The 22531-nt window shown below is 37.9% G+C and overlaps 2 protein-coding genes across 7 annotated transcripts in view; one reads left to right on the forward strand and one right to left on the reverse strand.

The window, feature by feature from the left end:
- The window catches only part of si:dkey-40c11.2 (drebrin-like protein), a 46062-nt gene extending 29458 nt beyond the window's left edge, over positions 1–16604 (forward strand). The window contains exons 2-16 of one of the 2 annotated variants that reach the window (XM_056270024.1): positions 1451–1506; positions 3711–3823; positions 5276–5350; positions 11448–11585; positions 11757–11834; positions 12200–12351; positions 12446–12500; positions 12648–12722; positions 14310–14415; positions 14517–14999; positions 15074–15436; positions 15520–15618; positions 15971–16086; positions 16178–16229; positions 16310–16604. In XM_056270024.1, the coding sequence (XP_056125999.1) occupies positions 1451–1506; positions 3711–3823; positions 5276–5350; positions 11448–11585; positions 11757–11834; positions 12200–12351; positions 12446–12500; positions 12648–12722; positions 14310–14415; positions 14517–14999; positions 15074–15436; positions 15520–15618; positions 15971–16086; positions 16178–16229; positions 16310–16446 (2098 nt within the window). In that variant the 3' untranslated portion in view covers positions 16447–16604. The remainder of the gene's footprint in view (positions 1–1450; positions 1507–3710; positions 3824–5275; positions 5351–11447; positions 11586–11756; positions 11835–12199; positions 12352–12445; positions 12501–12647; positions 12723–14309; positions 14416–14516; positions 15000–15073; positions 15437–15519; positions 15619–15970; positions 16087–16177; positions 16230–16309) is intronic. The other variant, XM_056270025.1, reaches the window with a different exon arrangement.
- A 3345-nt stretch (positions 16605–19949) lies between these two features.
- Positions 19950–22531, reverse strand: part of rtkna (rhotekin a) — a 98378-nt gene continuing 95796 nt past the window's right edge. For 4 of the 5 annotated variants that reach the window (XM_056269995.1, XM_056269996.1, XM_056269998.1 and 1 more), the window contains exon 12: positions 19950–21889. In XM_056269995.1, the coding sequence (XP_056125970.1) occupies positions 21285–21889 (605 nt within the window). In that variant the 3' untranslated portion in view covers positions 19950–21284. The remainder of the gene's footprint in view (positions 21890–22531) is intronic. The other variant, XM_056269999.1, reaches the window with a different exon arrangement.

A 22531-nucleotide genomic window follows, 5' to 3' on the forward strand; every position in this document is an offset into this window, starting at 1 on the left:
ATGAGGCATCCAAGGGAGGAGTTTTCAGAAATGAACTTCAAGCCATGACAATGACAAAGTGTATTATGGATGCAAAAGAGGCATGAGAGACGATTAAATGTTCCCAGCTCTTACTGGACCAGTTTGATCCATGAGCCAGGATGTTATTATATACAATTATAGGATTTACTTGATATTTTACATTTGACTAATTCTTCGAAAAGTTTTTTTTTTCTTTCTTCGAGGGAGAGGCTGAAACGGTGAAAAATTCATCATAATATAAGTCATGAAGTTTTCCTCACAGAATATGCCCAAAATTATTTATTGTGCTTTGAATGGGAATTGAAATCCATATGAATGTGTCTTCGAGTGCCAGTTTCATCAGCTGCCGTTTCAAACAAGAAGTCTCACAACACCGAAGTCACAGACGGGAACCCTCCCAAAAGCATTACAGGCTGTGATCCCCATTCAGCCCTTCAGATGTTTCACTAATAGTTACCCTTAAGCAAAGAAACTGGGTATGGACCATCCCAACAAATGCAGTGTTGCACTTCAATTGCACTAAACCTAAAGTCTTATTAATCTCAGAAACCGAGTGCCCCACCTGCATTTCACTATTTGCTTTGGTGTGGCCGGGTGGCCCTGATACAAACTCCATTATTTTCTCTCAGCCGCAGTTCCAAGTAATAGTCCCAGTGCAGCCTATGAATGATACATAACCACAGACAGCTGTGACCTGGGTTCAAATGGTGTTTTGCGATTTCATACACTGCAATTACACTTGTTATTAGAGCTAGTAGCCCCAAAGAACATTCGGTTACAAGTCTTGACTTGTGTCTGTCAAAATTAGAGCCTAACTAACAATGTGAAAAGTCATAGGCAACGACAGCGGGCATCTACTCTGATTAAGTTCCTGAGGGACTTTTTCTGCAAATCAGAAAACTAAACAGCAAGAGCAAAAACAAAGAAAGAGTGATAGATAACATTTCTGTTCTGAGAACATTTGGTACATTACCCCACAGGGCCTGGTAGGTTTACTGGGGTTAGTGCTGGGTATGCACAATACATGTCCAATATCTGGAGCATTCTAGGATGGCGTGAATGTGTAGGATAAAACGGATGGACAATGCACACATGGTCCTCATGCCTAAGCCCACTTACTGCATTTTAAGATGACGTAAGTAAGTGAGGATGTGGTTTTTGTTTGGCTGAGGAATGCAAGGAGGGCCCGTGATCTCTTTCAGACTGTGCAAGGTCGGGGGTCTCTACTATTGATATATTGACTTTTCACTTGCCTCATCTTGAATTGCTATCAGCACGACCTTGATATGGTCAGTTTCAGGAGGTTGTTAAAATCTGGTTTCAACAAATCTTGTAACTTAAGTCTATCAACACCAGTTTCTGAAATGTGGTCTGTTGTTTTTTCCTCCACTGTAATATACTGATGTATTTCACTCTTTGTCTTTTTCAGGGCTTTATTTGCATATGAGGGAGTGACCAACAATCTTAAACTCACAGATTCAGGAGGTAAGACTCCTTCCAATGACTCTTTCTTTTTGTGTTTTCAAGGTTTTTTTTACCAATGCTCAATAAAGTAGCGAATCAGTAAATCTGTTTTTTAAAAAACAAAACAAAAAACAAACTGGTTTATTTGCAGATTTTCACGTAAAGAACTACACTACATAATTCTAATATGATTTTCACTAATTTGAGAAAGTTCCATGGAAACGGGAATAACAGCAAAAGAGCTCAACAGTGGCCATCCACTCCTATAAAGCATTGCGAATGACATAATCAAATCTATTTGAATCTATTTGGATGTTTATTATATTTAAATATAATAATATTTAAATATAATATTTTATTATAATTATATTTCATTTTATACTTATAATCACTGGCTTGTTGTCCATAGTTTTATTATCTTAGTTTCTACAGCCATGTAAATATCAGGACAATTATTTTAGGTTTGTAAAAGTCAAGGAAAATAATAAAATATTAAAATCAGTGTTATAAATCATGGAAAGGTTATGGACATTTCTGATGAATATAAATGCTTAGCTCTAAAATATTTTGAGAAATTGCTCTTTGTGAGTGCAGTCACCATACATTTCTTTAATCCTCTAGGGCTGTCGAAATGGCTGAAAACTAAATTAGAATTTTATACTAAAATATTACCAATATTCTAATTATATTCAAATTTAAAAGGCATAATTTCAGTTAGGGAAAAAAAGAGCTTCTTGTCTCCTGAGGGCGCAATGAACAAAATATTAATTTACTGCATTAAATTGCTTATTCAAAGCAAAGCATATAACATATGTTATAAATCCAATATAATTTTGTAAATGGCATAAAAATATTGTTTATTTATGCATAGTTTAATAATAAGAGCCAAAGTGCCGATCACACAGAGTACTTTTTTTTTTTGCATTTAAAAACATGAGATGCAGTAGAAAAAAATCCCCCCTCAGTCTCGAGAGTTTTTTAGAAGTCGAACTTTTTAACATATCGTGGCTTTCTAAACATGCGGCTCCTTTGTGCGAGACTCGAGTGCAACGGTCAAAGATGTCCGTCTAGTGCATGTTTTACATAGAAAACAATTGAAAAGGAGCTCATAAAAAGCGTTCTGTGTGACCGGCTTAGTTATGGTTTTGATTCAACCAAGATCTTCTCCGCATTGAGCTTCTCTATTCTGCAATGTTTTGAATGAACATCTAATCGGTTAAACTGGACAGGCTAACAGAATCTTTACAATGCAACGACTCTTATCGTCGCGCATCTTGTTCACCACTAATAAGGCTGGCGGATGCACCTAAAATTCGAATGCTCCGTTTTTGCATTCAAATGTGGATTTTAATTTTAAATTCAACGAATATTCAAAGTCATTGGTCAAAAGGTTTGGAGTGCATTATGTCTGGGATGAGAATGACACAGTTCATTCATAAAACACATTAAACATGCTTGGACATTTGTCTTTTTTCCCTATAGAATTGTTGGGATTATTTGCCTTTATTTATAGGACAGGAGGATAGACAGGGAAGTAGGGGTGAGAGAAGGGGAGTGGAATTGGGACATGTCCCAGTTCAGCCTTATACCCAGGACCCTACAAGCCAACTACTCCTAAATAATGTCCTAAGCATGTGTGCTGAGTTTTTGAAAATCCTATGGAGAAAATGAATGGAAAAAACACATCCAAAACCAAGGTCGCTTAAAATGTGGACAGTCACTATTTGAGCCACTTTAAAAGCTCAGTCTAAGGGCATTCATGCAACATTCATGTGTTAAATGCTGCTAAATCAGAGGATTACCAATTAAGGCTGAACTGCCAACACGGTTCCTCTTAATATCAGATGAAGCAGAAAAATCTCACTTGAGTGCAGGAAAATATACCGGCTCTGCTTATTATTACAGTACATCAGAACAATCCTGTTCTTTGTAGATTATCATGATAATCTGGTAAAAGAATGCAAGTGTTTCATGGTGGCTGATGCTTTTCCTTTCATGTGGTCAATATTTGATGAAGACACTTTGGACCTTTTTAATTTAGTCTTTCCCTTCCCCCTTTATTTCTCTCTTTTTCTCTCTCTCTCTCTCTCTCTCTCTCTCTCTCTCTCTCTCTCTCTCTCTCTCTCTCTCTCTCTCTCTCTCTCTCTCTCTCTCTCTCTCTCTCTCTCTCTCTCTCTCTCTCTCTCTCTCTCTCTCTCTCTCTCTCTCTCTCTCTCATCTGCCAGCTGGAGGTTTGACAGAATTGGTTGGGAAATTTCACAACAGCAGGCTCATGTATGGCCTCTGCAGGGTGGGACTGACAGAAACAGGACAACCACAGATTGTCATGGTCTGCTGGGTAAGTTCACATGAAGAATCTGTATGTTTATATCAGTTTATTTCAGCCATACAAAATGCATGCAGACATACTACACTGAAATGAAGCGGCTGAGCTCTCTCAGCTCTTTACATAAACTGCAAATTGACAATATCCTAAATTTTAGATGGAAAGTCTGCCTTTCCCCTTCTATCGGGGGGGGGGGGGGGGGGCTTCAAACATTTGTAGCTCTTATAACAAATACTTCTGGATGAGGTCATTTTGCCTTGTTCTGATTGGATGTTAGAACTTTATACTTTGCTCCTATTGGATGTTGCCATGGGGTGTGAGCCTGAAGTGGTTCCTCATTGGTTGGAGCTGCCGCATCTTTAAACAGTCCGTATTTAAGCGGTGGATGTGAGGCTCCTGTTGATGAGACGTGTCAATGGCTTCACTTCACAAAAGAGCTTTGACCTTCAGACTTCAGTAACTGAAGGAGCTCAAATACGGACGGAAAGAAGCATTCTGGGAACCTTTCTAATATCCATCGTGGATCTGGTTGCTAAGGCGAGAAGTGGGAATGTTGTTGTTGGGGTCAGAGGTGCCATCTGTAGCCAGTCAGGCATTGTACAGAGGAGGGGAGGGGGGTGGTCTCAGTGACCAGTTAACTGCAGAAGAGACATTCTTGTAAACCAGACTGGTACACACACACACACACACACACACACACACACACACACACACACACACACACACACACACACACACACACACACACACACACACACATACACACACACACACAGTACAGAAATCTGATTCTATAGAAGGTCTAGATGCACCAGAAAAGTAGTTTGTTACAGGTTTAAAATAGATTTTAATTCCTTGTATATAATTGTTTTTGAAAGAAATTCATAGTTCGAAAGAAATTCATAGTCAAAGATGCATTCAATTGAGGTGACAGTAAAGACCTATAATATTAATGTTACACAACATTTCTATTTCAAATAAATTCTGTTCTTTTGAATCTTTTATTTTGATTTATCAAAAAAAAAAAAAAAAAGGTATCCTGGTTTCCACAAAAATATTAAGCTGTTTTCAATGTTTATAATACTATTAGAATGATTTCTGAAGGAACATGTGACACTGAAGACTGGAGGAATGATGCTGAAAATTCAGCTTTGCCATCACAGGAATAAAGTACATTTTTTAAAATAAAATAGAAAACAGTTTATTACTGTTTTATTGATCAAATAATTGCAGCCTTGATGAACATAAGAGACTTCTCTCAAAAACATAAAAAACTGTACTGACTCCAAACTTTGAACCACAGTGTGTATTGAGTTTTGTGGATATTTAAAGGTGTCACTACATTATATGTCTCATACTATTTGTGTTTTTATTTTGATTATTTGAAAGCTTAAGTCTCTTAAATATCATGGCACTGTCACTTATCTTAGAAATCTTACAGTCTCTTCTGTCTACATAAAACAGGTTGGTGATAGTGTGGATGAGCATCGCAGAACTGAATGTGACAGCCATCTGCCTGCCATCAAGGCCTTCTTCAAGGTAAAAAAAACAAACAAAAGAAACAGTCGCCCACGACTAGGCTTCCATAATACAGTTCTTGAGGAAAGTTCATATAATCACAGCAGAACTATATTGAGCTAGTTACTTTACTTGTTTGGATGATTCTTCTGACATCCTTCATAGATAAAACTCTTTAAACTTAAGTTTAATAAATGCATTATATTGTAGAAAACCTTCATTAATCATAAAGTATATAGTGCCGCAACTACATTTGGAAGCATTTGGAAATGGAGTGAGTAAAATAATGTGTTTCTCTCCCTCATACATCAGAGATTTGTCTCATTCTTGTACACATCCTGTGTTTGTATGGCTGTAGAATGTCCTGCATCCTTTTTTGTAGGGCGTCTGCTCTCTCTCTCTTCATCTCTCTGTGAAGGAACTTCCCTTAAAGCTGTATAGAAAACATACAGAGAATGAATGTCATTGGAAGTCATCATAAACATACACATAAATTGTACTGCAGTTATAGTTTCTCATCCTTTAGGCGTTTACGATTGCATTGAGAAATATGCAATGTGAATTACATATTGAGATTGTTAGACTTGTCTAGTCATAACCTCTGATCAGATATCAACGTTCTCTTTTTTTCTGTTTTATATGATTGTATCTTTCTTACATTGGTGCTTTGTTTGAACAAATGGATAATAATGCATTTTGTATATCCTCGGGTCAATAATACAACAAACAATATTAATTTTTTTACAGACCCAAGTTTTTATTATTTAGATTTATTAAGTCCACATTTCATTATGCATTGACCTGTATTATATACATACAGAACCCGAGTGATCAGTCAGAATGAGTTGAGTGCAGTGTTTTTGTTAACTCAACATGCTCTACCGAATGGTGAGAGGCCATTAAAGGGTTAAGACAAACTCATGTGTTGTGCCTATTTGAATGAATGGGTGGAAGATGTAAAAAAGGCTCACAATTCTGAAATGTCAAACCCTCCTAATATGTGTACAAATGCACTCCTCTGCTTTATTCTGAGATTTCCCTGTTGTAAATGGTTTCCTTCCTTCGCTAGTATCGGTGAAGTGATGGCTAGCAGCTTGTGCCAGCTCTTATTGTAGTAAACTCTTCCTCTCGTGTCATGCCCTATTGTTCTCCTGAACAGCCGAGCAGTGCCACTGACAGGCACCACACAGACTGACTGACAAGAGCGGAAATTTAAGGGAGAGAGAAATTCCTAAGGAAAGGAAAAGGTTAAAAGTGTTTGTTATATAAAATGTGCTTTTATTTTCAGCAGTGATTTTGGCGTTGAGGATGTTTTATGTTTCTTGGATATACTGTATATGTGCGTGTCTCTTGAAGCTGTCTGTGAATTTATTTACTTCACCACCCAGGCGATGTTGCTTTAACATTTCCATATTTTTCGGATGGTTGTATGAGATCGTCAAACATACTTAATGTCTGGGACATTTTTAATGCCTTATAAAGACATTGCCCAGTCAGCTCCACAGGCATGCCAAGAATGCTGTTTATTCAATTCTCAGTGTTTCTCTCTCTCTTTTGAAATCGACAACTTTATGACCTTGTATTGTGTTGTTCATCCACAATGCGTGTTTGTGTGTGATAAATGTCAGCACGAGTGGGTTACAAAAGTGTCTTTTATTATATTTTCATTCGGATTTAGATCTTGTAGGGTTATTTCTGTGTTGATTGATGCTTGTTCAAGCAAACGAACTTTGTTAGGTTATGTAGGGTCAGCAATTAAGTTTTATAGCGTGGGAGAGGCTGAGCCCCCAAACCAACTAGAGCACATACTGTATGGGATAAAATCAGACAGCCGGAGACAAGCTGTCAGAGGCATTTACAGTGTTCTGCCTCAGTATTCTTCTAAATTAATGATATACTTTCTAAATTTGGATTGAGGGACCTGCAAAATCTCCAGTTGGACACAGCAGGAAAGCCATAGTCGACGACGAATGTGAAAAACGTTCTGATTCACAGACACTCCACAGATGCATGTCCTCGTGTTTCTTTCAGTTATGCTGGCAGATGTTTTGGTTACACTTTATTTTAAAGCTCCAGTCCGTAACTTTTTTAAGTTAAAAATAATCCAAAATAATTATATAAAAAAAAAACTTATTCTGCCAGTGGTCAAAACTATCTGCTTGCCATAGCTAGATTCAAAACGGTTAGCTTGTAATAATGATTTTAATTCCAGTGGTACTGGTGGGTTTCCGCGGGAAATTCGAGCATGTCTTTGCGTCATGACGTCACACCCGTACACATAAAGAAGGAGTTTCGGCTATAGCCGGCTATACTGCGCGTGACGAGATGTTTAGATGTATAGGCTTTTCTCGCAGCGCTTTACATAATTAAACTTATGGCATCCAGAAAGATCCAAACAACAATCATCAGTGTCAACTGGAGATTCAGCAGTTATAAAACCCAAAAGACTTCGTACTTCGGATTTAAGGTGGCTAGAGAAAGAGAAAGAAACCGTCTCATGCAAACACAAGGATTTAAACATCGGCGGGGCTTTTGAAAAGTGCTTGAACTCCGTGTTTTGAAGGGGTTCAAAACGGAAGAAGAGACGGCTTTTTTCTGCTGAACAATTAAGTAAGACATTTCAATAGTTCAATCGTGTAACAGTACGTTTTCTTAATTCACACAGTTATGGAGTTTCCTTTGTTGTGCCTTTCTCGTTTTGCTATTATGGAGAATATGAATTCTGAACTACACAGGTAACCATAAAACACATTAAATTTAACATTAGTCACGCAATGCTGATGTTGTTAACATGAACAATTTGAGAACAAAGTAGGCTATAATTTGCACGGTTGCTGTAAATCACGTTGATTAAATCTAACGAAGCTTATCATGTCGAATGCTTTTTCCCCCTTAGTTGGTCAGAACAAAAATGGATTTTACTTACTTGTTCAGAAGACATTTTCTTATGAAAATTCTTATGTTGGTCAAACTTTCAAAAAGTGAATCTGTGATTCTGTATGACATTATATCCACACAGCGCGGTGACTGACAGCAGCACTCGCCTCAAAGCACTGTGTTCATCCGCGCTGTTTCATGCCGATTTACAACCCACGTAAAGATGATAATTCCGCGAATCACTGCAGTTACAGATTTCGAACAGAGAGATGGCGACAAAGAGGAAAAGTTCCGGACTGCAGCTTTAAGGTGACGTAGCTACATTGTACTTACTCAAATAAGTTTTGAGTAATATTAATTACTTAATTATTAAGTACTATATGTACTTACTGTAGAGATACGATTAGGATTAGGGTTCGATTTAGGGTTAGTTACTTGTAATTATGCATAATTTACTGTTATTACTATAGTACATGTAGTAACGTGTAACTACGCCACCTTAAAATAAAGTGTTACCGTTTTTTTGTTTAGTTCAAACAAAAATGAAAGTTCTGTCATCATTTGCTCACCTTCATATCTTTCCAACCCTGTATGAATTTCTCATTGTATGGACAAAAACATTAAAAAGCTGATATATGAAGAATTCTTCTACAGAAGTCTTACAGGTTTGGAATGATATGAGTAAATAATGACAGAATTTAAATTTTTGGGTGGAATATCCCTTTAGGATCAATAACACCCCACCCCCCCCCGGTCTCTAGTCCAGGCCTAGTCTCCAAAGACATTCAGTCATGGGGAACTGAACCAAATGTAAAAGCCAAACTCATTTATCATAGTGTACGTGTTGGCTTCTGAGATGTGCCTTCAGAGTATCAGTAATAAGATGAGCAACATTGAAGTCTAAATCCCTCCAGTTTCTCCTCCCTGCTTTCTCCATTTATCACTCACACTTTGTATTGTCTCTTCATGACGAGTCTGTGCTAGTAAGGGCTGTCATGTGTGCAGAATGACTAGTCAGCTCTTTAGGGCTTAAAACAAATTGTAAATGAGTCATCTCGGTGGATAATATACATTAGTCAATGTAATCAATGATAACCATTAATCACTAGTTTCACAGCAGTTTATGAATAGCAAACATCAAGATTATAAGATGTATGTTTCTTAGACTAACAATTCTCAAGCAGGGGTATGTTGTAAACTTCAACAGATTTTTATTTTGCTTTGATAAAGGGAACTGTAAATATATTATCTCTAATCTGTTGACAATTTTCAGGTTGTTTTTGAAAGAAGTCTCTTATGCTCACCAAGGCTGCATTCGTTTGATCAAAAATACAGTAAAAACAGTAATATTGTAAAATATTCTTGTAATGGCAAAGCTGAATTTTCAGCATCATTACTCATCAGTCTTCAGTGTCACATGATCCTTCAGAAATCATTCAAAAATTCTGGTTTAATGCTCAAAAACATTTCTTATTATAATCAACATTAAAAACAGCTGTGCTGCTTAATATTTTTTGTTGAAACTGGGATAATGTTTTTTTTTTAGGATTCCTCAAATAAAGTTCCAAAGAGATTCCAAAATCTTTTGTAACATTATAAATGTCTTTGTCACTTTTGATCGGTTTAATGAATCTTTCAAAAACAGAAATATACTGTATATATATTAATGACCCTTTGACCTAGACGTTGAACTAACTATAACTTACTTTGAACTATCCACCTTATTTTTCAACACGGAAGTAAGGTGTTTCCTGTGAATGTGCGAGACTTCCGATTTATTAGCCGCTATTGGGAAATAACGAGAAGAAAGTTTTAAAGTGCAGTAAACTGTAAAACTGTTTGCGCTACAAACCAGCGTGTTTATAATTAAGACACTACATTAAAATAGTATGGTAAGAAATACCAGTTTTGCAATATCAAGCAGCATAACAAGCTGTTTTGTACTGCTAAAAATAACTGGGAGCGAATGACACCGGAAGCCAGACACGGGAAAATTACAAATGGCCACCTCATTTTTTTCCTGAAAAATAAAGTGGATGGTTTGTGATTTTTGTTTTCTGGTTGATGGAGTGTGATCTGAGATCAGATATGTAAGTGCTGTCAGCTGCAGGTGTGAGGTGTGTGTATGGGAGAGCATCTATCCTCAGTGCTGTTCATACTGTCATCACCGCTAAAGCCCTGGGGCTAACTGCATGTCAAGGGGCTCATCTAAAGCAAGTAATAACAGATAATTAAGTCATTTAACTCCTCCCGAGCAGAAAAAGAGATAAAAGGGAGGAGAATTCAACCTAATGTTCTGTAGATAAAGTCATTTCAGTCACAGAAAAAGCAACGAGTGAACAAATTGGTCCTGACACGTTCAAGTTCTTGTGCGTTTCAGAGAAATGTGGAAAGAGGGCTGAATGTAACAGTGTGGTAATCCATTGTAAAGCTGTGGGTTTTGTTGGGTTGGAGCCCAATCCTGCACTCTCAAGGCCCTCCGGCACAATGTCTATTTCATTGCTTTTCTACTCCCTTCCTTCTCTCCCATAAACCAGATCACTCTATCTTACACTATATTCAGTTAGTGATCTGAGGTGTTTTGTTGAGCAGCGATTAACCACATAAATCCTCAATGGATCTTCATCTCAGTGACCTCAGAGCTGTAGATTGATGCTGATGACAGGAAAATGTAGTATACAGACATGTTAGTTTTGGGCCTATACATTCTTATTTCCTCTGATATACAAATGAAAATAATTTCGACCCATAGTCTGTTCTCGTATATGCCATTACAAGTCCTTCACTGATATTTAGTTATCACTATTTTTTATTAATTAATTCATTATATTAAAATTGTTCTTAACAAAGTAAATTTGCATGTTTACTGTAAAAATGTGTGTAAAACTGTTTTGCAACAGGCCAGATAAATATTATAATAGGCCAAATATTAAAATACACACTGAGAATAATGTGAATCGCTTTCTATCCTTGTATATGCTAACTTTTACTAATAGTATAAAAGCTGATGATGCCGGAGAAAAATACTCTGTAGCTCTGTATTTGTTGTCTACATAGATACAGAGAAAAATCGAATTTTGCAGAATATTATCAGATTAACAGTCAGTTCTTATTCTAAATGCAATAAAACAGCAGACACATTGAGATGCAAACTTATCTTACTTAGCTAAGTGTGTTCATATGGAACAGCTTCAACGATGTGGTCATTATTTTTTATCTCTTGATGTTTGTGTCATCACAGGAGGCTCAAGTATTTATTACAGCCTCGGAGCAAGATGAGGTGACAGAGGAGCAGATTATGGCTGCTATTGCAAAGATTCGACCTCCAATGGAGAAACTGAGGAGACCCTCAAGGGCAATGGATAAGGAGGAGACTGTGGTAAATTACCATAAAAAAAAAAAAGACTTTGCTGAATACAAGGGCTTCCTTCATTAACATAGAAGAAGTCTGCTTCTCAGTATAATTTATTGATGCACTTAAGGGACGTGGTCTAATTGTCTCTCATTGATGTTTTGGGTGTTTTGTTGCATTTGTGTGCCACACCCACAGGGCACAAACTACAAGAAGACAAATGCTGCCATGGAGATGAGACGGATTAACAGAGACTCCTTCTGGGCACGTGCAGAGGTACAGCTTCAACTATGTTCATTGCTGCACTTTCCCAAACATCCCCATAATGCTGCAGATTTTGCCAATATTTAACAAAAGACCAAAAATAATTCAAATGTATCAAGCAAGATTCCTCAAAAACAATACTATTAATAGAAATATCCCAGCCATGTCAGTAAGGAATAATGTACAGTCAACCAGCCCTTATACAAAAATATTTGATTTAAGTTTAATATTTGCAATTGACCAGAATCAAGATAGCTGTGTAATAATTTATATTATAATCAGTTTGTTTATCACAAACTTCTTGTTCAGACTCCAGTTATGAAAAGTTCTATTCAGATGCAATGTATCACAAATCTGTGTAATATGATGTGTTTTAGCGTGAGGAGGAGGAGAGAAAGGAGGAAGAACGTCGGAGGGCTGTAGAAGACAGACGACGCTGGGAGAGAGAACGAGTTCTAAAGGAGAAAAAAGAGGCTGAAGAGAGAGACAGAAAGATGAACGAAAAGCTACAGATGATTGAAGAACAAAGGTTTGCGCTGTCCACCTGATCAAAAACCACTTCTGTCGGAAGGAGAATTCATTCCTTCAGCTTTACCTTCCTGTTGTTGTTGTTTTTTTCTCAGGAGGATCCAGGCTCAGCTTGAGGAAAAGGCTAAAAATAAGGAAAAAGTGAAATGGGTGAGTGCGTTAATAAGTGTATTCAGTTTCTTTTACTGAGATTTGAAAAAGTTGTAAGCTTTTAAACATGGTAATGAACCTGCATATGGGTAAATGATCATGTAGTCATATCCTGTAATGACGTTGGGTTCTTCGTGCAATCGACAGGTGGAGCAGCAGAGAGAGCATGAGGAGGACATGAGGGCCCGACTTAGACGCAGCGAGTCCATTGAGAAAGCAGCAGTTAGTTTTTCTCTTTTTGTGAATCATCCATATTCTGACTGTACAACCTGAAGTAAATCTAGTGTAGTTCTTAACTACAATAACTACACTAGGGTTTATAAACTACTCTCGCTCTGTCTTTTGAAACTTTATTATTACAATCTATTAGATCATAAGTTCCAAACACTGTTTTGTTGGCTTTACTTTAGTTTTTTTTGTGTATTCCTGCAATAATGTACTGTAATGCAGTTGTTCTTAGGAGAAAAAAATAAATAATGAAAAAAGAACCATATGATTCACTATTATCGTAATAAAAAAATAATGATTAGCTTTTAAAAGGAGGAGAGAAACACTTCCTTATCTTGCTGCTTCCAATCAAACTTGATGGTATTTTGTGCAAGGTAAAAGTGTAAAAGAAAGTATTACCCAGGCTACACTACATTAAATGGTTAGTTCACCCAAAAATGAAAATTATCCCATACTCAAGTCATCCTAGGTGATCCTATATAACTTTCTTCTTTCAGCCAAACATAATCAGAGTTATTTTAAAAATATCCTGGCTCTTCCCAGCTTTATAATGGGAGTAAAGGTAACTAAGATTTTGAAGCCCAAAATAAGTGCATCCATCCATCATTAAAGTAATCCATACGGATCCAGGGGGTTAATAAAGACCTTCTGAAGCGAAGCGATGTGTTTTTGTAAGAAAAAATATCCATAATTTTAACTTTATAAACTGCAATCACTAGCTTCCGATAATGTATGTCCGCGTTCACGAGAGAGTTGAGGTCCGGCGTGTGATGTAGGATGTAGGAGTAGCGTAAGCTTAGGTGAGAGTAGACGCCTCTCGCGGTTCAAACAAATAGAGCTGGGCAACAAACTCAAGCAAGCTCCTCCGACATTTCTTTTTAAACATTCTCATTTTAGACTTCTAATTCAAGACCAGTGTTTTGTTTTGCTCTATCCTCTGTGCTTTTGCGTTCGTCAATACGTCATGCGTCGGGTCAGAGTTCACTCTTCCGCCGGAACTCAACTTGTGCACGGAAGCCAGTGATTCTAGCTTATAACGTTATAAATATGGATATTTTTCTTACAAAATTACATTGCTTTGCTTCACAATGCATCGCATGCATCTCTATTAACCCCCTGGAGCCATATGGATTACTTTTATGATGGATGGATGCACTTTTTTTGGGCTTCAAAATCTCATTTACTATTCACACCCATTATAAAGCTTGGAAGAGCCAGGATGTTTTTTAATATAACTCTGATTGTGTTTGGCTGAAAGAAGGTCATATACACCTAGGATGGCTTGAGGGTGAGTAAATTATGGGATAATTTTCATTTTTGGGTGAACGAACCTTTTAACTTGCAACAAGAATAAGCATGATTTAAGTGTTTTGTGTGGTGAAACTGCCGAAAGCATGTAACCAATTGAAGTGTATTTTGCACCCTAAAGAATTTTGGTTGGGTCATCACTTTATGTGCATTGTAATCTGTCCTGAAGAAAAACCAGTTGAGAACCTCTGCTTTAAGGCCCATTCATATCTATTCCTTTATCAACACAAACACATTGCTGGATTGAACAATGCTTCTTCTTTTGTCCTGTAGGAGGCAGCAGTACTTGTTTCCCAGCGCAGCATCAATCCCAGGGAGTTTTTTAGGCAGTTATCCGCATCCTCACAAAATTCTTCAAGCCCTGGATCACCACAATCAGGTAAACAAGGCCTTTAGAAACCCACAATGCCTGGACTTTTTCAACTTACAGTGTTCATTGTATTTTTTTGAGGTTCTTTTGACTTATGTTCTGGTCCTCAGGAAAATCTCCATTCCGTCGCTACCAACGCAGTTTGACAGACACAGCCTTCATCTTTGAGAGGGCCAACTCCTATTCTGGTCCCACATCCCCACACAGTCCCTCTGCAAGGTCTCCATTCTCACGCACCCATTCCACGTCCCTTAAACGTCCAACATCCCCACTTAGTCCACCCTACCAGATGATCCCCTCACCACAGCATCCTGAAACATCTCCTTCCCCATCACCTTCCCCACGCTCTGTCCCACCGGTGTCGCTCCCACTCATTCTACCTGTCACCAGACCCCCTCCACCCCAGTCGTCACCTCCCAGCCGGCCACCTCCTCAAGCCCCTGTACACGATTCCGCTTCCCCTGTGTCTCCAAAGCTGCTGGATAGTCACGACAAGTCAGAATCTTGCACCTATGACGTTAGCAGGGAGAAACTCGCTGTCACAACAGAACGTTTTCCAGCTTCACTCTCTGATAACCCACGGCACAATACGGGTAAGTTTACTTGGGTCTAAATGGTTGAAAATGGTCTTGTAGAATGACTCATCTTGGCAATATCTTCCCTCCAGAGCTTGTAACTGGCTCTGGAATGCTGTGTGAACCAGAAGTGGACTTCACTGTCAAGACTGTGCTGGTCGAAGAAGATGAAGATGAAGAAGAGGTAGAAGATCCAGAGGAAACTTCAGCCATGTCAGTTCCACCTTCAGATACTGTGATCACCACAAACTATGAAGAAGCGGTGAAAATCGTAGAGGAACAATTTAAGCCTGAGGATGAGAAGAGTGTCATCAGCTCCCTGGTGGAGGTTGATGAGTCAGAGTCTGAGGATGAAGCAGAATCTGAGGAATTCCACCCTAATGTCAACCACATGCCCAGAAACGTGGTACCGATCTCAGATGATGAAGTTGAGGAAGACCTACCAAAAAGCCCAGGTGATGGGAACACAGATGTGACGTGAAGAAATGCAGAATGTTTTTAAGGTTTTTAAGACATGTTTCTTGTGCTGTGTGTTCAGAGTCGTGTGTGAACACATCAGAGTATGATCTGATGACTGAAGAAGATGAATCTGAATGTGGCAGACCACTGAATGGTACAGGTCCTGAGCTAATTGGAGGTAAGTTGTTCCAAACACAACAAAATCATGACAAATGAAAAATCGAAATGTTCTAAAATCGACTCAAAATATCAGACATGTTTGATATGCTCTGACTGGACGGAAGCTAAAACAAAATGTTTGTGCACATCATAAACTATGCGATATTCTGGGAAATCTGTCAACTCTTGACTGCCCAAATTCTGCAGACTGGAGCTGACTGTCAGGAAGTAGGACTGACTTCTCCGGACTGCAGTTCAGGGCAAAAGTTGTATTTCAGACTTAAGTTATCTAGTTTTGTTGTCTCTTGTGTGGTCAATATATATATATAAATACATGAATGATGAGTTTTACACCTTGTTTTGTTTTTAAGTAGAGGATATTGATGTATCTGAGCACAGCACACCTGAGCGGTTCTGTTACACGGTTAATCGTGAGGAGGAAGAATTAGATGAAATCCAAGCAGAGTTGGTGACTGAGAATGGCGAAGTACATACAACACCACACATCATGACCCATAATACATCTTTATGTGATTAAACAATTCAGCAGTACAAAATTTTCTTCCTTCTTACTCTAGTCATCACCAGAAAGCCTTCTGCGTGTGAGAGCGTTGTATGACTACCAAGCAGGTTAGTGTTGTTTGCTTCAACGGCAGTGTTGTGTAATTTGTCATTTGAGATGTCCTTTGAAACTTCCCTGTTCTCCACAGAGGATGAAAATGAGCTCTCTTTTGAACCTGGTGACATCATCAGTGATGTGGAAACAATCGACAAAGCGTGGTGGAGGGGCTCCAGCAAAGATGGACGCCAGGGTCTCTTTCCTGCCAACTTTGTAGAGACCATCTAAAGACGGTTTCTCTTCCCTCTTTTCTTTTTACCATTTCTCAGGGACCGAGAACCGCAAAACCCAGTCTATGAGGATGTACCATGTACTCTGAGATTAAGAGTCACAGGAAAAGGGTTTGGAAGGGAAGTGTTCACAGGCACAACTCGCCCAACGATTCCTTGCATTCCAAAACAAGCAGCCAAAGTCGACAATTGAGGTTTTAATGATCATCAACTGCAAGACTGAGGAGGATTCTCACATGATGTGAGCTGAGAGACTGATTCAGTACAATTTTGTTTACAATTGTACACACATTATCATCATTTTATCGTTTACACATTACATCATTTATTATTTTACATACAGTTGTTACATTTATCATTACTAAATGATACCAAAGGTGGTGGCGGTGTCAACTGGAGAACAGATTTCAGTTTCTCTTTTACACATAAATCCAGCTTACAGTCACATAACATTTGGCCCTGAGTATAGAAACTATTTTTTTCAGAACTAGTACTTTCATAGTACCAGTATGAGACATTTTGATAATGTAGGTTATATAGTTGTAACATGTAATGTTTTTTTTTAAAGCAGAGATGTGCTTACAGCATTCTGAATGGTGTCATACCTGCAAAGGTGTGCAGACAATACAAAAGTTGCCATTGCCGAGACCAAATTATTTGATCATAGTAGACACTTGAGAAAGTGGTATCCAATGATACAAACTAGCCTAACAGAGGGAATGAACCACAACTGGTGGGTCAAAACTCTGCTCTTCCAACATTGTGCCTTTAGAGAAAGGAACTTCTCCTGAAATTATTGTTTTAGTGTAATATTTGAAACCCCTCGCTATTATGAAAGCCAATGTAAATGAAATGGTTTAAAAAATCTAATTTTAAGTGTCTTATCTTATAAAGCAGATACCGATATAACAGATGTTTGCAGCCATTGCATGTTTTTAAATGCTCTGAACCTTCTGTCAAAATGAAATTCTTCCATACACACTACCGTTGAAAACTTTGGGGTCAGTAAGATTTTTAAAAAATGTTTTTTAAGAAGTTTGTTCACCAAGGCTGCATTTATTTGATCAAAAAGGTAGTAAAAACTGTAATATTGTGAAATATTGTTACAATTTAAAATAACTGTTTTCTAATTAAATATATTTTCAGCATCATTACTTCAGTGTCACATGATCCTTCAGAAATCAAACTGATATGCTGATTTGCTGCTCTAGAAACGTTTCTTATTGTAGTAATACTAAACTATGTTAAACACAGTTGTGCTGCTTAATATTTTTGTGGAAGCCATGATATTCCCCACCCTCCCCCTTCTATTCCTTAATGAATAGAAAGTTTAAAAGAACAGCATTCATTTTGAATCGAAATTGTTTATAAGACTATAAATGTCTTTACTGTCACTTTGAATCAATTGAATGCATTCTTCTTGCTAAATCAAAGTATTAATGTCATTACAAAAAATTACCCCAAACTTTTGAATGGTAGTGTACAATAAGACAATGTTCACTGTTGTGTAAATACTATCGAATACACATTGTTTTTCTATGTAATTTATTTATCTCTGACCATGAACATAGATCCCAGAGAGGCTCTGTCTAATCCATTTAATTTGAGTAACCAGATTTCAGTAATAGGTACACTTTCAACTAACAAAGTTCTTCTGTATTAATGCGGAAGATCATACATCGCACCTGACACACATTTAATTTACTCTATGCTCTCTGTTAGTGATTTCTTATTGTAATAAATGATTATGTTTATGTTTTATTCACATTCTGCAATAATGCTTTCATGTTTTTGAGTTATTGCACAGCCAGTACACTGAGTATCATAATCAGCAACCATATTCACCATGTAATGCATGCGATCAAATTAAAGGGATTCATTTTACATAATGAGTTTACTCTTTTGAACATTTAGTCTAGTTAAAATCATCACTGCATGAATTAAAGAGAATCATACATACACGCACACAAAACGGCTGGTGTCCTTTAATTTAGGTCATTATTTTTTTTCTTACAATAAATTGTTTTTGTACATGAATCTATAACTGATTTGTCCAGAGACATACAACCTGCTGAAATGACACTTACCTCCAAGTTAACATTCAATGTTCTCTACAAGGATAGTTAGAGCTTTACTCGCCTGATAGAATGTCAATATAATTTTATTTATAACAAAAATTAATATGGTAAAACACAACTTTAATAAAAGCACAAAATGAAAATTACAAAACTTTACAATAACAATTATTGTTTGAATGAATTTACAGTTTTTAAATACATGCCAGTGGCCCTTTGACTGATTGAGAACTGTTAATGATGTAGCATCATAGTTACTAGGACAAAACTTTTCTCTACTACTTCTGGATTTAAGAGGAAAAGTTAGTCTGCTATTTCTACACTTCCAACTTTATGAAATTTGTAAAACACTATACATGTAATCATTATAAAGAAAACATGTCTCTATCAGATTATCAGCTCTATCTTCATCTCAAATGAAAGATCAAAATATAATACAGGTTTGGATACTTAATATTTTGAGTAGATGCTTTCTGCAATACAGAAAAGTTTATTAACCTGTATTTTTAATATTTTTATGGCAAGATAGACTGTAACTTCACTCCTGAGGCTTTACTGAAATCACAATAACAGTTATCCAACTAGACTTGCATTATTGTAAATATTGCTAATATAATAGTCTTCAAGCAAATACACAGTTTATCTGATCTGGAAGATGCGCTATGACACTGAAACACTCAAATTCAGCAGTTAGAAGTACATTAAGTACTTTGCCAAAAAGGAAATCTTAAAATAATGCATGTACCGCTTATGTAAACCATATCTACAATACACAATTATCTTTGAGCTGTTGTAGCTTTGCATAGTAGTGCCTTTGCAACCCTTCTCAATCAGACAGGCCGTTTCTGCAATGGCTCAAAACAAAGCAACCAAAACGTTCCAACTGTCAGCCATATTTCATAGCTTGTGCTGAATACTGGTTAATGTGCATTCTGATAAAAAAAAAACTTTTTCTGACTTGTGGGGGTTCACATTTGCAGAGCATGATAAGGTATGTACAGTAATCCTGAGGTCATCACAGTCACAGGTAGTAAACGGAGTCACATTATATATCCCATCATTATAAACCAGACGTCTGGACCTTGCATATATATATTGAAGCCATGCAAAGAAAAGAGTAGCAGATATTTATAGACGTATTGTTTGTTAAAGATGCACTCTTCCTCAGGTGAAACTGTTGAAAAATATGCATCAAATCACATACTCTCACTACAGTCATATTAATTTTATTTTATATGGAGCGGGTCACTTTATGGGGGCGGCCATGTTAAGATCACATGACCAGCAATATTACTGTGCTCACTTTAACTCAGTAACTCTCCTGTTATTAGACACTTTTGCCAAAGAAGAGATTACTCATAGCTGACTGTTAGCATTCCTGCAAATGAAAAATATTGATTTTTGATGCTGCATCCACACCACGAGATGTCCAAAGCGACCATTTAGCACAACATCAACAAAAATGACTCGAGTGCACCTTGAAAGAAAGTCAATTATTGGTAACTTGCAGGTTGGTGATCTTAAGATGCAGTTTCACTTGTTAATAAAGTGAAATTCATCAGTGGTAAAAGGATTGTTCACCCAAAAATTACAATTCTGTCATTTACTCACATGAATTTATATCATTTACCTGTATGACTTTCTTATGTAGAACACAAACTAACAGATTTTGAAGAATGTTAGTGACCAAACCGTTTTGGATACCATTGACTTATATGGAAGAAAACAATGAGACATTTCTCAAAATATCAAAATATGTTCCACAGAGGAAACAAGGTAATACAGGTTTGGAATGACATGAGGGTGGAAATGATGACAGAATTGTCATTTTTAGGTGAACTCTCCTTTAAGCTAACTTTCACACGTTAGATTTATTAATACTGTGTTTCCATGAAACTCATTGATCCTGAAAATACACAACAAATTTAAGTTTGGGGTCAGAAAGATATCTTTTGAAATAATTTTTTTTTTTAATCCAGCATTACATTGTTACAAAAATGTAGATTTCAAATAAATGCTGTTCCACAAAAAGATTAAGCAGCACAACTTGAGCAGCAAATCATAATTTTAGAGTGATTTCTGAAGGATCATGTGGCACTAAAGACTGGAGTAATGATGCTGAAAATTCAGCTTAACCATCACAGGAATAAAGTGCATTTTCTGATAAATATTTTTGATCAAATAAATGTGGGCTTGGTGATTATAAGAAACTTCTTTCAAAAAATAAACAATAGAAAAATATCACATGACCCCAAACTTCTTTTGAATGGTAGTGTATGGCCAGCCTTTAATGTTTGTGATGACGAATACTTGAGACAGTGTTGAGCCTAACAGCACCTTCTAAAGCATATATCTAAAACGATGCACTGAAACAATAGCTGGTCAAAAAGTAAAAAAATTCAGATCTTACAACACCAAGGCAACTGCTTCAGTCCAGTCTAAAACCACTGTATCAGGAATCTCTCTCACATAAAAACACAACTTTCTCCAAAGGTCCAAAATAATGGCCATTTCATGCAGAGACAATGTGTAATGCTATACTGTATATATATCATGGTGTATTATATGTTCAGTTCCCATTGTAGAAGCTCCTTTAAAAGGCAGAAGAAAAAGTTAATTTTGCATGTTGTCTCTCCCAGTTGATGTAAAAAGGATGCAATGACAGATGTTGAGCAAACATGACCTCAGGTATTCCAGTTTTTTTCCAGGGGGACACAGGAAGTTACGATGGCTCTGATAGTAACCAGAGGAAGTGTGACAGCTACACCTGACTCTGCAGCCAGTTCCTGGGGTCTAGCTTGGCTCTCAGGTTCCTCAGGCTGCGGCGAGCGCTGGACGGTCTAGAGAAGCCCAGGTCTGACTCCTGACTGTTGCTGCCCTCACTGGAGCTGCTGCTGGAAGTGGAACTGGAGCAGGACAGAGCAGTCTGAGCGGGGCGAGGAGACACAGAGCCGGCGGTGGGCGGCTGGCAGGCGCACCGGAAGCGCAGAGTGGAGAGCTTGGCGTCCAGGGAGAGGGTACGCGGGCGGAAGTGAGCGGAGGAGGAAGAGGTGTCGGGGGACCATGCCTGGCGGAAGCAGGGGCTGGCGCTGGCGGGACTGTCGCTGTCTGAGGTCAGACTGGCGTTGGAGGACAGAAGGCCGGGTGTGCGGTGGCAGCGTGGGCTGCGGGGCTGGCGGCTGTGCAGGCGAGGGCTAGGCGAGTGGGGTGGCAGGTGCTGGCGGTTGAGGGGCGTTCTCGGGGGATCTTCTGCAAACAGGGACATCCAGTGAGGTGGCGATTCGAGCTGGGTCCTCAGCTCAAACTCTTCAATACGACGCGCCAGGATGTCAGTGACCGTTCCAATGTCGTCAGAGGCGTCAATAACTGTGACGGAAGAGAAACAGGAGCCACAATGAAAACCTGTTTCTAAATAAAAAAAACCCTCCTGGAACGACACTATCAGTCTATTTACAGTTGCATGCTTAACCCTCTGGGGACGGATTGGGCGGTACCGCCCAAAATGGCATACTTTTACAAATGTGTAATTATCTTAAAAACTATTAGTGATAGAGAGGTGCGGTCTTTTTTACCGTCTTCCTCAGATTCCGCTGAAAACAGTGATAACTCACCCGGCTTGTAAATATACACACTTCCTTGTTGCGCAATACCACCATGTAAAAGGCCAATGAAATCGATGTTGTTTGGCAGATTCCGCGAACAGCAACCAATGGAAAAATTGCCGATGGAGAAATATTTTTCTTACCCAATCAGAGGAAGGTTACCAAGACGTTTCTAGCAAATCAGAGGACTCTATAGCCTTGCAAGGGGTGGTACTATATAGTTAGGGATATGACGCAAACAGCGTTGAATGGAGAGAAGGAGGGAGAGCAAACGGAGGTTTACGGAGCGGATTATCAGAGATTTATGAGAGAGAGACAGAACAATTATAATATATATATACATATATATATACACATACAATTATAGCATTATTTATTGTTTTAGCACTTTTATGATGGCAAGCAG

Source organism: Rhinichthys klamathensis, unplaced genomic scaffold (assembly GCF_029890125.1).
Source record: "Rhinichthys klamathensis goyatoka isolate OS25496 unplaced genomic scaffold, OSU_Roscu_1.1 h1tg000296l_1, whole genome shotgun sequence".
Classification (NCBI taxonomy): domain Eukaryota; kingdom Metazoa; phylum Chordata; class Actinopteri; order Cypriniformes; family Leuciscidae; genus Rhinichthys; species Rhinichthys klamathensis.